The 15,643-nt window shown below is 37.3% G+C and overlaps 1 protein-coding gene across 1 annotated transcript in view; it reads right to left on the reverse strand.

Moving 5' to 3' along the window:
* Positions 1 to 15,643, reverse strand: part of SDCCAG8 (SHH signaling and ciliogenesis regulator SDCCAG8) — a 132,892-nt gene that overhangs the window by 106,936 nt on the left and 10,313 nt on the right. Inside the window, exons 4-8 of the mRNA XM_063306278.1 lie at positions 12,436 to 12,549; positions 10,434 to 10,556; positions 4,706 to 4,837; positions 3,129 to 3,193; positions 1,189 to 1,377 (exon numbers count right to left, since the gene is read on the reverse strand). Coding sequence (XP_063162348.1) covers positions 1,189 to 1,377; positions 3,129 to 3,193; positions 4,706 to 4,837; positions 10,434 to 10,556; positions 12,436 to 12,549 — 623 coding nt within the window. The remainder of the gene's footprint in view (positions 1 to 1,188; positions 1,378 to 3,128; positions 3,194 to 4,705; positions 4,838 to 10,433; positions 10,557 to 12,435; positions 12,550 to 15,643) is intronic.

Genomic DNA, 15,643 nt, shown 5'->3' on the forward strand with positions numbered 1-15,643 from the left:
AGATAAAGAGCAACTTCAACATTTAGTAACATTTAAAAGTTACTTATATAGAAAGAGATATTAGATTTATTCCAGCTACATAATCTTTTAAAAAAATATATGCATAGTATGCCACATCTTTACATGTTGAGCTATAAATTAGCAACAATTCTACAATAGTTTAGGTTTTAGATTATGAAGGGGTAACCTGGGGCATAACCACAGACCCCTTCCCAAGAACTACCCCCCGCAATTGTTGCTGACAGAATATAGCCAAACTATAATAGCATAATTTTAAACTGCTTTTTGGGCAGGATGGCGGGGGGAGGGGGACAGTTTAAGGGTGGAAAAAAGAGAGATTTGTCTCCTAGAGGCTTCCTATTCTCATTTCCACCTTGAAACAAAAACCAAACAGAAAAAACTGCTCAGAAAAAAAACCCAGCTCCACTATTTTCAGTGATTTCATAGTATGACCAGACAGCTTCCTGTATGTCTGAAGAATTTCTTAAGACTAAGATGCAGCCCCCAAACCCTCAAATATTACCTAGAATAAGGATGAATAAGTAATACATATATGGCAGACAAATTATTCATACAGCTGTAGTTATAGGCAATTACTTATAACAGTGACTTCAATTGTTAAATATGATTAGAAAATAGAGTACATGAAATTGGGACAGATCCTCATTCAGTTGGTAAAATCCTATTATTTATTTCTAAATCTTTTTTTGCAACCAATGACTCCCATTATTTTTAATCATATCTACATATAAATATAGCATCTTAAAAGTATTGATTGGATAAATCTAATGTACAAAAAAAGAGAACAAATGGAATTATTTATATTTACATGATGGCTTCCATCATTCTGTTGGGAGTGTAGATGAATATTGAGTCTTTTTAGATTCTTACCAACCAGAAGTGCTGTATGAAAATGTCTTGTTGTGTTAAAGGAAAAGAGGAACTATATGTGAAATGGAGTTTAGGGACTCATTAAGAAGCAAATAAAGCGCTCTGTTATGAGTCTATGGTGGGTGGCTGCTGGAGAGAAGAGAAAAAGAGCTCTTGTAGATCTTCCATTCATTGCAACAGGGCTTGTAGAATACTTCATAGCCAACTGCACTAAAATTACTATTTTCATGAAATTATTTGTTACACTTGTTATACTCTGTGGGGTTTTCTTAAATTCAGAACTATCCATCTGCTTACTTCGTTAGTCTTTCAATGGTTTGCATATGGACATTTGAATGAGTCTGGGAAAGAACTGCTTCATGCTGTGCACAATTTAAGCAAAGTCCACCAGGCCTACTAGAACTATTTGCTGCATTGATCAGATGCTGATGTTTTAATCTTCCGCTCAGATCTTCACAGTTTTTTTGTGACTCTGATAATGCCTTTCTGCAACAATAGCAACATAAAAGCATTATAAACAGCATACAAGGTTGGAGTACAATAATGATTGGAAAGCAACAGGAACAACTTTTTTCTTATTGCTTTTAAATTCTCTAAAAGACCACAGCTTTGTGCCACATTAAAGACCAACCAACTTATTACCACATAAACCTTTCATGGATCACAATCCACATTATCAGATGCATAAAATACTGTCCTGAGTAAAGATTACCATGTCACTGAAGGATGGGGAGAGAAAGAAGGAATGGTGAAAGGAGAAATGAGAGGCAAAATGAATAGTGACAAATAAAAGAACATCAATAATTATGACACAGGTATTTTTGAATTAAGAAGCTAGGTAATACGTACCTACAGCATGATAGAAAGTCTCTATTTTAGGAATTAGAAATTTTGTGTGCGTTTTTTTAATGAAATGAATTGAGTTGGAATTGAGTTGAATGATAGTGTCTTAAACAGTTTGTTTGTATATATGATTTTGACATTGCCCACTCCAGATCGTGGGAGGAACTGACTGAAACAGGTCTAGATAATCCACTTCCTCCAGGGCTCTCATCAACAGCACACCAACTACCTTTTCAACAACCTTCTCTAAAAAGGGAAGGTTAGAGACAGGATGATAGTTAACTAAAATTATTGGGTCCAAGGATGGTCTCATCAGCAGGCCATGCACCACTGCCTCCTTCAAGGCAGGAGGTACCATCCCCTCCCTCAAAGAGGCCAACACCACAGCGTGGACCTAAGGTCACCTCCCATGAGCCAGGAAGGGCCTGGGTCCAATAAATAGGTAGCTGAACTGATAGCACAGAGACCCCTGCCCACTTCCTGAGGAGCCACTGGTTGAAACTCATCCCAGAACATAGTACAAGACCAGGCACCAAGCACCTCAGCTGGACCTATCCAGTCAGGGTCCAAGTCAGAGTGGATCTAGATGACTTTATCCACCAGATAGGCAGAATATTTCTCACAGCGGCCCTGTAGAGTGTCCTGGGCCCCCTCTCTATCCCAGGACTGGGTCATCTGAAATAGAGCCACTGGAAGGCTATCAGCAGATTCAATAAGGGCAGAGCTATACCGACATTTCACTGTCCTCATTGCCACAAGATAATCTCTAATGTGGGCTTTCATCTATGTCTATGTGGTACAGTATATACCTACTACAATCATGATCTATTCTCTATCTTACTTATCCCTTCACTATTTCTATAGTCCATGCATTTGATAAAATGAACTACCATTTTTGAAAGCATAAATAATTATGAACTGATAAATCTTCACAGTCACACAGGATATTTCAAAGTTTTTGCTGCAAATGACCATGCTGCAAAGTAGATAGACACAAATCCTTCATCTTACAAATAACAAGTATTTTTAAAAATACTGTTTTAGGTATCAGAGAGATGCGGACCAAGTGAAACAAGCTTTATTCAGTTCTGAAAGTCTTTTCTGTATAAAATAGCAGTATGATCGTAACATTAGGGATTTTTTTCCTTCTAGACATTGATTGATGCTTTGCAATAACTTAGTCTTACCAGAGAAGGGGCAAACATACATCCAATTACATGTAGAAACAAACTCTTTATTAAACTATGAAGCACATGTCTCAAATTTTTTAAGAGCACAAGACAAATTAATGGTGATTTATTTCTACTGACTTACAGATAGATATAATGAGGCAAAATGAGACAATTCTATAGAGGAGTGAAGCATCAACCTAAAAAGAAAGATTTTTTTTTTACCGTAGAGACTGGATCTGAGCTTCAAACACTTCAGTCTTTTCTTCATGAAGGTATTTTAATTTTTCCTTTAAAACAAAATTAATACATATCCTTTGTTCAGCTATAGATAAGACACATTCAGGATTGCCAGGGCATCAGCAAAATTTTAGCAACTTCTTCATTTATTTATTTATCATTAAAGTTACAGGCAGCCTGACTCCATCATGACTCTGGGTGCCAAACTTGCACTAGCTGAAAATGGAAATTAATTTACATTACACAGCAATAACCATGCCCTCCTAAGAATAAAATGATGTAGTTATATACTTATTCTAACTGAGCATTATTAACTAGTAGGTATTTTTTATTACATCTGCTATTTAACTATTATTAATTAGAAATGCCAGTAACTGAGACAAGGATCTTACAGAACCCTAAAATACAGATCCACAGAGTTAAACTTTAAATGTCAAATCTAATTGTTTAGGGATTTATGCAATCATTTGTTGTAAATTAAATCACAAGCTTTCCTTTAGCCTTTTTTAGATAGACAATTAAACTTTAATATTCAAACCAAGACAGAACATGTAATTAAAGACATACTTCAATGTAGCATTATTCATAAATGGCTATTGTGGAGGGCTTTTAAACAGTCTAGCCCTTCTTTTTCTGAAACGTTAAAAATTATGATCCTGAAGCAGGAATACAATGTGCTGGCTGTATCATGTATAATATTCTGATGCATTCCCGCTGGTGATTTTGCTTTTATTTACGTTTAATTGTTTTAAGTGGTTTTTGTAGAATGTTTTTAATTGTTGGTTTTATTGTACGTGTCCCAGAGTAACTTCTTGTGAGATGGGTGGCCATATAAATTTGATAAATAAATAAAATATAACTTGGATTCAGTATTTTTATTTATTCTTTAGGCTTACAACCTACTCCATGAACATTATAGTTATTAAAATTAGAAATATAAAATAGATATAAAATAGAAGTGCAGCATACAATAAAAATGCAGGAAAACTGCAAAATTAAAATTTATAACATGACAAAATAAAACATACTCTGCTGAATGGTTTTTAAAAAAGATGGAAAAATGAAGAGACCATCCACCTATTCTCGGAAGGGCCTCTTTGTTTAGTCATCACTTACCTACCTTAGAAAATAGCAATATCCTGGAGAAAAGTAATTATGAGCCCAATGTGAATGAGTGAAGAGGTATAAAAGAAATTGGGCTTACAGACAGTTAGGTGCCAGGCTCTATAAGGCTTTAAAGCTGAACAACAAAGGTCAGAAAAAAATGGTAACCTGCTAAATTATTTTAGGTTAAATAAGTCTTTTATCTGATCCTCATTAGCAGCTCTTTTTGAACTGCACTTTCTGGTCATACAGAACATTTCATTAATCCAATCTGAATTAATTACAGTTTATTAAATGTATACACTTTCAACATAAAAATAGAGCATTTTACCAGAATGATAAATCATTAATTTGAATGTTGTACACTGCCCAGTCACTTCTTGTGAGATGGGTGGCCATATAAATTTAATTAATTAATGCTAAAAGGATAATTTAATTGACATTGTAAAAATACTGACCAGTTCCAGTTGCCACTTTTCCAATTCCAGTGTAGGTGCCTTGGCTTGCTCATTGATATGACAAGATGATTTAGCAGCTCCACAAACTTGAGAATAATCACCACTTATACCACCAGCATTTGAGAGAGGTGCCTGAAATGTATATCACTTTATAGTGAATGTGCACCTTAAATATGTCTTTATATATACATGCATATACATATACGCACATACACTGAAGATATCCTATAAGGTTATATGATGATTATTAGTTACTAATCTTGTTATATTTATTTTTAACAAGCTCAATAACTAATGATAATCATATAAGCATATGTTATGTTATTAATATAGTAAATTATTGAATTATTTCTACAAGTTGCTTCCTTCCATTACAATTATCATCTCTGCACCGTATTCCAGATCCTTCCTAAGAACTTTATGATTTCCAGGAGAGTTTTAGTTTTTTAATAAGGAGATCAGGGCAGAAAAACAACATTCCACAAATGAAATTCTGTTGATAAAATGAATAGAAGCAACCATTAATTGTTACTACATTAAGGCCATTAAAATATATAATTGACCAAAACTCTGCATTTATTGAGTTGTGATGAGTAAACCTATTTCTATTTCCTGCTCTGCAAGATGAGATGTACATTTAGGGATAAACTAAACCTATCTACATGTCCTTCATATTTAGAAAACTTAGGGGTAGAATGCTTTGCTAGAAGCAATGCCTGGAGTGCTGTTGGAGAAAGACAAAGAGTGACAGCCACCCAGCAGTCCTATTTAGAGTGACCCACTCACTACTGGGGGCAGGCTGGGCCACAGGATCATTTGCAGAACAACGGTGAGGAATATTCATGCAGATGAAGTTGCTCAGATTCATTTGGAGATGGATTCTCACTGGGCAAGTCCAAATAAGTTGCCCAGGGTACTCACTTGAGATGTTATGTGGACTGAGTTTGATTCTGTTATGTCTGAGGAAGTGGACAAGGTCCTTCTGTCTGTTAGTTCAGCCACCTTTCTGTTAGATCCTGACCCCTCCTAGGTTATTAAGGCAGCCTGGGAGGAGGCTGAAAGAGGCTATGCCTTGAAGAAGGAGATGGTATGTCCCCTCCTCAAGAGGCCATCTCTGGACCCCTCATCATCAGTCTGTTTCCAATCGTCCCTTTTGGGGAAAGATTGTGGAAAAAGGTGGTCAGATGACAGCTAGAGGATCTTGTTTGGATCTGGATGGGGCGGAACACATTTTGGCTCAATCCTTATAGACTGAGTGGCTGTGGCTATTTGGCCCTTTGGGTCAGGGTTGTTATGACTGTTCATCTTGGATGGGGCTGCGCTTCCCCATTCAAGATTGGTGTGTAACTTGGGGGCGGTCCTTCTGGACTCGCAGCTACTGCTCAAAGAGCAGGTGGCAGTTTTGGCTAGGAGGGCCTTTGCACAGGTTCACCTGGTGCACCAACTGTATCCTTTCCTTGATAGGGAGGCACTTCACCGTTACTCATGCCCCAATCAGTTCACAACTGGATTATTGCAATGTGCTCTACATGAGGCTACCCTTGAAGACCACCCAGAAGCTACAGCTGGTTCAAAATGCAGCAGCATGAGTAATAATGGACACCTTTTGGTATGCCCATGTGTCACCATGTAGTGGCAACGTGGAAGATCATTGTTATTTTGAGGAGTTTAAGTGACATATTTTGATTTTTCTCTTCACATGAAGATTAGAATTTATTTTGAGTTATACTAATGTACCGATCAAAGCAAATATGTGTAGCTCAGGGTTGAACTGTGGAGTCCTTGGTGCTCTCTGAGCCTTGTTGTTTTCTTGCAGACGTTTCATTGCCAGACTAGGCAACATCTTCGGTGTGAAAAGGGAGTGGGCCTTGCTCTCTGTTTACATACAGTGGCTTGCCCTGCTTGTGTCGGTGTGGGTGTTGTTCTCTCCTTGGGAGTTCTTTGATTGGGCTGTTTTTTGCTGCTTGGTTGATTGACTGAGTTAACATTTCCTTGATTAAGGTGTATGGTGCTGTTTGACTGTTCATCTGGTGTTAATCCTAGTGTTGATTTTTGCATATCTGGGTGTTGATTGCTGGCAAGGGAGTATACTGGTCTTTTGGCTTTTCTATTGTCTCTTTTGAATGGTATGTAAATGTTGTTTACCTCTAAGTGTCTGTTGATGGCTGCTTTGTCTGAGTGCCAGGCTTCCAGGAACTCTCTGGCATTTCTGGATTTGGCTTGGTTTAGGATGTTCACAGTTTCCCAGTTGAAACTATGCTTGAGTCTGTCCATGTGTTGTGAGATTAAGGAGTTCTCATCGTGTCTTCTGACTGCTAGTTGGTGTTCATGGATGCACTCTGCTAGTCTTCTGCCTGTCTGTCCTACATAGTGGCTGTTACAGTCTTTGCACTGTATGTTGTAAATAACTCCTGTTTTTTATTCTTGGGCTATTGGGTCCTTTGGGTTACTTAATATGTTTTGAAGAGTTTTAGTTGGTTTATGTGCTACGGTGATGCCATGCAGTTGTAACAGTCTGTTGGTAGTTTCTGAGATGTTTCTGATGTTATCCTTTTCATAGCTTCTATTGGTTGGGTTGTAATGGGTTGGGTGGTGAGGCACTTTTTGATAAAGGTAAGCGGGTATCCATTTTGCTGGAAGATGCTGTACAGATGACCTTTTTCTTTTTTCTGGTGTTCTGGGTTGCTGCAGTGTGTAAGCACTCGTCTGAATAATGTTCTTACGCAGCTTCTCTTGTGGGAGGTTGGATTGTTACTTTGATAATAGAGCCCTTGGCTGGTGTGGGTAGCTCTCCTGTAGACTTGTGTTTCTAACTTGCCATAGTTTCCTCTACTGATGAGGATGTCCAGGAATGGTAGTGTGTTGTTTTCTTCCTCCCTTGTGAATTTTATTCCATTAAAGATGTTGATGGTTTTGTGAGTTTCTCCCAGTTGTTTCTTTCGTGTTATGATGAAAGTGTCATCTACATAATGGATCCATACTTTGGGTTGTATGTATGGAAGTGCTATCCTTTCCAGATGCTGCATTGCAATCTCTGGTATAAGTCCTGAAATAGGTAATCCCATGGGTGTTCCTTTGATCTGTTGGTATATTTGTCCATCAAACTGAAAGTAGGTCGTAAGGCAGAGGTTGATGAGGTCCATTATCATGGGTATTTCTATTCTGGTGTATTTGGCTAGGTCAGGTGTGTTGCGCAGAACTGCAGCCATGGATTCTTTCACTAGTGTCGGGTCTATGGATGTGAAGAGAGCTGTAATGTCGAATGACACCATGATCTCATCTTCTTCTATTTTTAGGTTTTTGATTTTCTGGAGGCATTTAGTGGGGAGTTGATAGAATATTCACTCTCCTCTGTGAGATGCCTAAGTTTCTTTGTAAGCTCCTTAGCTGTGTGGTATGCGGGAGTCCCTGGTAATGATACAATGGGCCAAAGTATATATAAACTGAGAGCAAGTCCCACTCCCTCTTCGCACTGAAGATGATGCCTAGTCTGGCAATGAAATGTCTGCAAGAAAACAACACGGCTCAGAGAGCACTAAGGACTCCAAGTTATACTGGCTTGTTTTTTTATTTCTGTTTGGAATGGGGGCAGGGGGGATAAGAGAAAACCTCAAGATTGTTTTTGTTAAGCACCAGCTTATCTGTATAGCTTCCCAGGCTCTTGGAAACAGGTGCTCCAGACCCTTAGAACCATCCTAGTCAAGGTCAGGTCATACAGCCTCGCTACCATGGAAACAGGATCACGAGGTTTTAGGGCCAGACTTTGATAAAACTCTTAGGATTGTCTTCTGAGTTTGGGAGCTTCTGCACAGATCTGAGCGCTGGGTGTCGTGGATATTGAGCCACCCTGGGGTATCTCCGCTGTCCTTATTAGCTCCTGGAAGCCTATGGAGATGGGGTTTCAACTTGCTTGGTATGTAATGATTTTCCTTTATTTATGCTATGTTTTTTATGCTTCTGTTTAATCTGCCTAAACTGTGTTTCTTTTTAAATTTGTTTGCTTAAGTTTATAATAAAGCTTAAACTCTCTTTATCCACTGGTGTGCTTATTGTCTCTGGATCTAAAAGAACCCATTGTCTGAGCACCTGATCACTGCTTGGACACTTGGCAAAACACACTATGGCTATGTGAGCTGCATTTGAGAACTCCTGGAAGAAAGGTGAGGTCCTAGAAGTTTAGAAAACAAATATCATCCCCATCTTCAAGGGAAAGAAGAGAACGTTGGGATTTACAGATCTATCAGATTGACACCTCTACTAGGCAAAGTCCTCAAGCAGATTATTGAACAGCATGGTTATAAACACTTGGATTAGATGGAAACTATTAACAAGAAGCAGAATGGATTCTTCACAAACAAATCATGCCAGACTAACCTCATCTCATCTTTTGACAGAGATACTAAGTGTATAAATCAAAGGAATGCCATGGACATAATGTAACTTGACCTCAGCAAAGCACTTAACAAAGTCTCTCATGATATCCTCATTAATAAAAATGGTAAAATGTGAGCTAGATTGATACAAGTATTAGATGGTTTTATAATTGGCTGAATGATTGCACTGAGAGAGTACATATAAATGGTTGCACATCAGCTTGGACAGTAGTACTGAGTGGAGTGTCAGAAGGCCTATCTTGGGCCCTGTGTTAAGCAATATTTTTAATGACTTGGATAAAGTGGTGGAAGAGATGATTATCAAATTTTCAGATGAAACAAAACTAGGAGGTGTGACTAATACTTTAGAAGAAAAAGAAATAAAATCAAGAAATAGGCTTAAAGGGTGGGCCAAAATGAACAGGATGAAATTTAACAGAGAGAAATTTAAAGTCCTGCATCTGGGAAGAAAAAGTAAAAAGCACAAGTACAGCATGGGAATCCTGGCTTGGCAGTAGTGGATGTGAAAAGGATATGAATGTTCTAACAGATCACAAATTCAACATTAGTCTACAGTGTGATGCTATTCTGGGAAGTATTAACAGGAAATAATGGTTCTAACTCTGTTCTGCATTAGCCAGGCCCCATTTGGAATACTGTGTGGAGATAAGGACACCTCAGTCTAAAAGGGATATCAACAAAATGGAACAAGTTCAGAGGGTATTGAGGAGACTGGAAACCAAATCCTATGAAGAATAATAAAAAGAACTGGGTGTGTTTAGTCTGCAGAAGAGGAGACTGAAGGGAGATATGATAATAGTGTTCTGATATGTAAAAGATCGTCAGAGAGAGGAAGAATCAACTTGCTTTTTGTTATACCAGAGGGCACATCCAGGACCAAAGGCCTGAAATGACAGGGAAGTTACTTCTGGTTAGATATTAGGAACAACTTCCTGACTGTAAAGGCTGCCAGCCTGTGGAACAGGTTGCCTAATCAAGTGATTTGCTTCTCCTTCACTGGGAGCCTTCAAACAGAGAGTGGATAGCCCTCCATCCAAAATGCTTTAACAGATCCTGCCCAAATCAGGGGGTTGGACTAGATGATCTCTGAGGTTCCTTCTAATTCTTATAATTTCATGATTCTTTGAAAGGAAGAAATACTAAATGAATTCTGCCCTTATGAATATGTGCAATACACATCTATTTCTATGTTTGTATATCTAGTAACATAAGCTGCATGTATGTGACTTATTTTGATGCATTATTAAATCTCCTAAAGATTGATTTCTTATTAAATAAAATTTTAAGATTAAATTTTCATTTAAATTTGACATTTTAAATTCCACAGAACTTACTGAGTCATCAAGGACAGTTCGCTCTCTCAAAGTCTGCTCTGTTATCATTTTCAGATCATTTTGTAGCTTCTCATTTTCAAGTACAACAACATGTATACGTGCTTTCAATTCAGACATTTCTTCCTAGAAAGTTGAGTATGTATATTATGAATAGAATGTGATTATTTTAAAAATTGCACCAATGCTCTTCCCAGAACATGACAGTAGTGTGATTAACAGTTTTGCATAAAATCTGATATCAATGTAATTGGTAGCATAGCTTAGTTTAGGGACATATCAAACAACAAAAGGGATTCCTGACCAATTCTAACCTGGATGAAGTAATATGCTACTGGAATACTCCAAAGTCCCTTTCCTTCATTAAAAACATCATTTTCACCAAAATACTACTAATACTAATGAAACATGAGTTTAAAAAATAATTTTTCCCTATTCTTTAAACCTGCATAAAATCAAAGAGCTGTGTTTTTATTGTTTGAAGTCTGACATTGCTTGGCCAACTTTGTAGGGTTTTTCTATATTTAGAGTTCTAAACTATAATAAACGAGGAGGGGAAAGTTTTATTATATACAAAGTGCAAAATAACCCACATAAGTAAAATATATTTCAATTTATTTAATTTTATCTTATTTTTATCACCACCCGTATCCCCCACATGGGGGACCCTGGGCGGTTCACAATAAAAATTTCAGTGAATTACAGGTACAGGTAGTCCTTGGTTAATAACCATTTGTTCAGTGACTGTTTGAAGTTATGACGGCACTGAACGAGGAGACTGACAGCCAGTCCTCAAAGTTGTGGCCATCACAGCATCCACGTGGTCACATGATTGCAATTTGGGAGCTTGGCAACCAGCTTGCAGTTATGATGGTCACAGCTTTCTGCAGTCATGTGACTGCCATTTGCAACCTTCACTGCTGGCTTCCAACAAGCAAGGGCAATGGGAAAGTCGGCAGAAGGTTGCAAATGGCGATCATGTGGTGTTGCGCCTAACAACTGCGTGAGATCCACCAAACAACCGCAACTGGATCTGCTGGAAATGCCGTTGTAAGTCTGTGTGGCCACATGAGGTCACACTTTACAACCGCGTCGCTTAGCAACAGAGTTCCCAGTCTCAATTACTGTCGTTAACCAATGACTATTTATATTAAAAGGAAATCCAGTGAGAAATGTTTATGAAAACTATGCACATGTGAGCCAAAAAGGTATGCATAGAAAAGGGTATGCTACTAGATACATAGCTATGTTAGGTAAAGGTAAAGGTAAGGTTTCCCTCGACGTAAAGTCCAGTCGTGTCCGACTCTAGGGGGCGGTGCTCATCTCCGTTTCTAAGCCTTAGAGCCGGCGTTGTCATAGACACTTCCGGGTCATGTGGCCAGCATGACTCGGAACGCCGTTACCTTCCCGCCGAAGCGGTACCTATTGATCTACTCACATTTGCATGTTTTCGAACTGCTAGGTGAGCAGGAGCTGGGACGAGCAACGGGAGCTCACCCCGCCGCGCGGTTTCGAACCGCCGACCTTCCGATCGGCAGCTCAGCGGTTTAACCCGCAGCGCCACTGCGTCCCTAGCTATGTTAGGCAAGTATAATTGGAAAAAGACTAGAGAAAAGCAATTATTCCCAGCTGCCATTATATTCTAAACCCAGCCAAATGGCAACTAAACTATTTGTTACTTATTGTTCAAACCTTCATGTTTTTAATATGGTATTAGACACAGTTACTTCCTACTTCAGATACATCTGAACCTATTGGCTGAGATATACTTTTCACCAATAAAAATAAAATGAAATGCTTTCTTTTCAGGTACTAAACAAATTTTCTTTTTTTGAATATACATAATTGTGGGTTTAAAATTTCAAATATTAATGGTAGCTGAATAAAGGCCTCCTTGAAAGAACAGATCATAACTGAGTGGGGGAGATGGGCGGTAATAAAAATATGATAAATAAATAAATAAATACATACATAGATAAAATAATTAATGTATTATGTACCATACCTTGCAAAACTTGACTTCAGCCTCTAAATGATTAATATATTGAGACTGATCATTTATGATGGGAACAAGATCAGAAATGGCAGGTAAACTTTGATCAGTAGTTTTGGATGTTCTCTAGAGAAAATTAAAAAAAAACAGTCATATTTATAAGTTTTAGATAAGATTATCTCCAAACTGTTTCATATTAGAATCAGTATTTTAAAGTAGAATATTTTACATTAAGAGCTGTATCAAATGGGTTCCATTCTGTAGTGGAATGGTAAATGTTCAGGAGGATAGGAGGATACTTCAATGTAGAATGAGGCCTTCCTGAGTGGGTGGGTGCAGGAAAAGAATGAAACAAAGCTTGAGGAAGCAAATCCTGAATTACTGCTATAAATGCCTGTTACCAGACGATTCATATTTCCCACTCAGAAAAAGCTCCTAAAGCAGATAGAATGTCAACACTGCTGATTTGTACTGCCTTTTTCATTTTAATTACACGGTCACTGTTTTGACATCGCTTGCGTACTTCCTGTACTTGCATATATGTACTTCTTTGAGGATTAAGCATGATAGGTAAAAGTTTATTCATTTTTGCTTATTACCTTTTATCTATCATGATTAATCCTAACAGAGGTACATATGCATGTACAGAAAGTACACAAGCATTGATATGTAAGTAAGCTGGATGAAATACTTACCAAAGGACTCTTGGACTACTTGTTGATGGACTGAACTATTTGAGAAGATAACAACCTGGGCTTTCCACTAAATACCTTGGGACCAACAATTTAGAAACATCTTGTCTCTGTCTCTGTGAGCACATCCATCCAAACTCCTAATCTCCTTATGATTTTTATCAACTGGAATATAAGACTGCCATCAGCAAGGAACAGGGTATTTTTACATTTTAAACTTATGCCCCAAAGCAATCTAATGACTCTTAGCGACTTACATAATTATAATATAGCATTTAAAACAGCCATGGTATGGTTAAAATGAAACAATTAAAATAAACCCTTCCAACTAAAAGAGCAAATTTAAAAATTAAAAGAGTAGTAACAAATTAAAAACAATAAAAGAGTAAGACATGATGCAGTGCATAAACTTAGGAAAGTAAATCTATTTTTGTAAGAATTTTATTAAGTTTCATGCAAAGATAAAAGCTACAGAAAAATAAAAAAACTACAAAGAAAAAAGAAAAAACTAACAAAGTGTAGAAACACAAGATAAAATTTTTCAAAATTACAAAAAGAGGTGACTTCCGACTTTTAACAGCAAGGATACACAACAATTTTAAAAAATCAATCCCTTACTCTATATTAAACCAAAATCACATTATTTCTATAAATCATTCCATTGGCACATTATAAAAATCATTAAATACTTGCTCCCTCTCCTTATATTAAAAGAAAAAAATATATATAAACCTCCTAATCAACTTCCCCCCCAAACATAACATTTATTTATTTCCTTCCTACTACTATTCTATACATTCCTATCTACTATAATAAAGTAAATTTTATTAGATTTCAATAAAAAAATAAAACCTACCAAAAAAACCTACAAAAAAAAGAAAAAAAAGCCTAAACAGGTGCAGAAACACAAGAGAATTTTTTTAAAAAAATTACTAAAAGATATGGCTTCTGACTTTTAACAGCAAGGATATACAAACATTTCCATAATCAATCTCTTACTCTACATTAAACCAAAACACCACATTATTTCTATATGTCATTCCATTTTAACACATAATAAAAATCACTAAGTACAGTTACTCCTCCCCTTTATATTAAAATAAAGAAAAAAAGTTCATATAAACCTCCTAAACATCTTTCTCCCCTCCAAAAGATAAAACATAACTATTCTATATATTTCTGTCTTTAAGGTAAAGGTAAAGGTTTCCCTTGACGTAAAGTCCAGTCGTGTCCGACTCTAGGGGGCGGTGCTCATCTCCGTTTCAAAGCCTTGGAGCCGGCGTTGTCATAGACACTTCCGGGTCATGTGGCCAGTATGACTCACGGAACGCCGTTACCTTCCCGCCGAAGCGGTACCAATTAATCTACTCACATTTGCATGTTTTCGAACTGCTTGGTGCGCAGAAGCTGGGACGAGCAACGGGAGCTCACCCCGCCGCGCGGTTTCGAACCGCCGACCTTCCGATCGACAGCTCAGCGGTTTAACCCGCAGCGCAACAAGCACATAAGTTGTCTGCTATTACACTTAATAGTACAACAATTTTAATAATCCCAATCTTAATAAACCCAAAAAACAAAGACAATTCAGAACAGTAATTCCAATCTTTAAAAGGGAATAACATCAATCAAATCCTTAAAGCAAACCAGATAAACATTCTTTAACCCTAATACAACAGTTTTAATAATTTTAATCTTAATAAACCCAAGAAAACAAAGCCAATTCAAAACAGTAAATCCAAATCTTTAAAGGCAAATAGCACCAATCAAATCCTTAAAGCAAACCAGATGAGCATTCTTCAACCTTTATCCCACTTCAAAATAAACCAAATCAGTTACATATCCCCACAATGTGCACAGAGCTTTCCTCTTGAAAAAATCAAACAGCCCAACTGCCCCCCTCAAAGATTCCAGGTTCTTTTCATGGCATTTCACCAGGAGATCGATTTAACTTATGGATTACAGATCACTCTCTCCCTTAAATTTCCCCAACTCCATTACCAAAAATCACAATCTCAGTCTCAAAAAAACTCCTTTCTATTGCTCTTAAATTCCTCAATCTCATCCACCACATCCCCAACCTGATGGCACATTTTAGGTCTCATATTTTCCACAATGTCCTGGATATCTTACATAAAAGTTTGATAGAAGTCAGAAGAAATCTGTTTAAAATCCTGGTGAAAGAATCTGTTTGAAATCCTCCATGTCTCATGCAGTACATTATGGCACCCCCTAGGAGCTCAATCAGTGAAAGTTGAAGATATGGAAGAGTTCCAAAGTGTGTTTACATAAAGTGAGAGTGAGATAGCAGACAGTGAAAACAGAAACCTGAAGGTTCAAATCAGCCAATCCAACATGTATGAAAATGCTAATATCTTCAAATTTAGTACAAAAATAATAACAGGAAAACAATTGTTTACTCTCAATCTTTGGAATTTCCTTTGGAAGGAAAACAAAATCCAAAACTTAAAAGAATTTTTAAAAAAAGTAAGCCAAAAAATAACATTAAGCACCAAGAGAACCAGCTTCTT

Source organism: Candoia aspera, chromosome 1 (genome assembly GCF_035149785.1).
Source record: "Candoia aspera isolate rCanAsp1 chromosome 1, rCanAsp1.hap2, whole genome shotgun sequence".
Classification (NCBI taxonomy): domain Eukaryota; kingdom Metazoa; phylum Chordata; class Lepidosauria; order Squamata; family Boidae; genus Candoia; species Candoia aspera.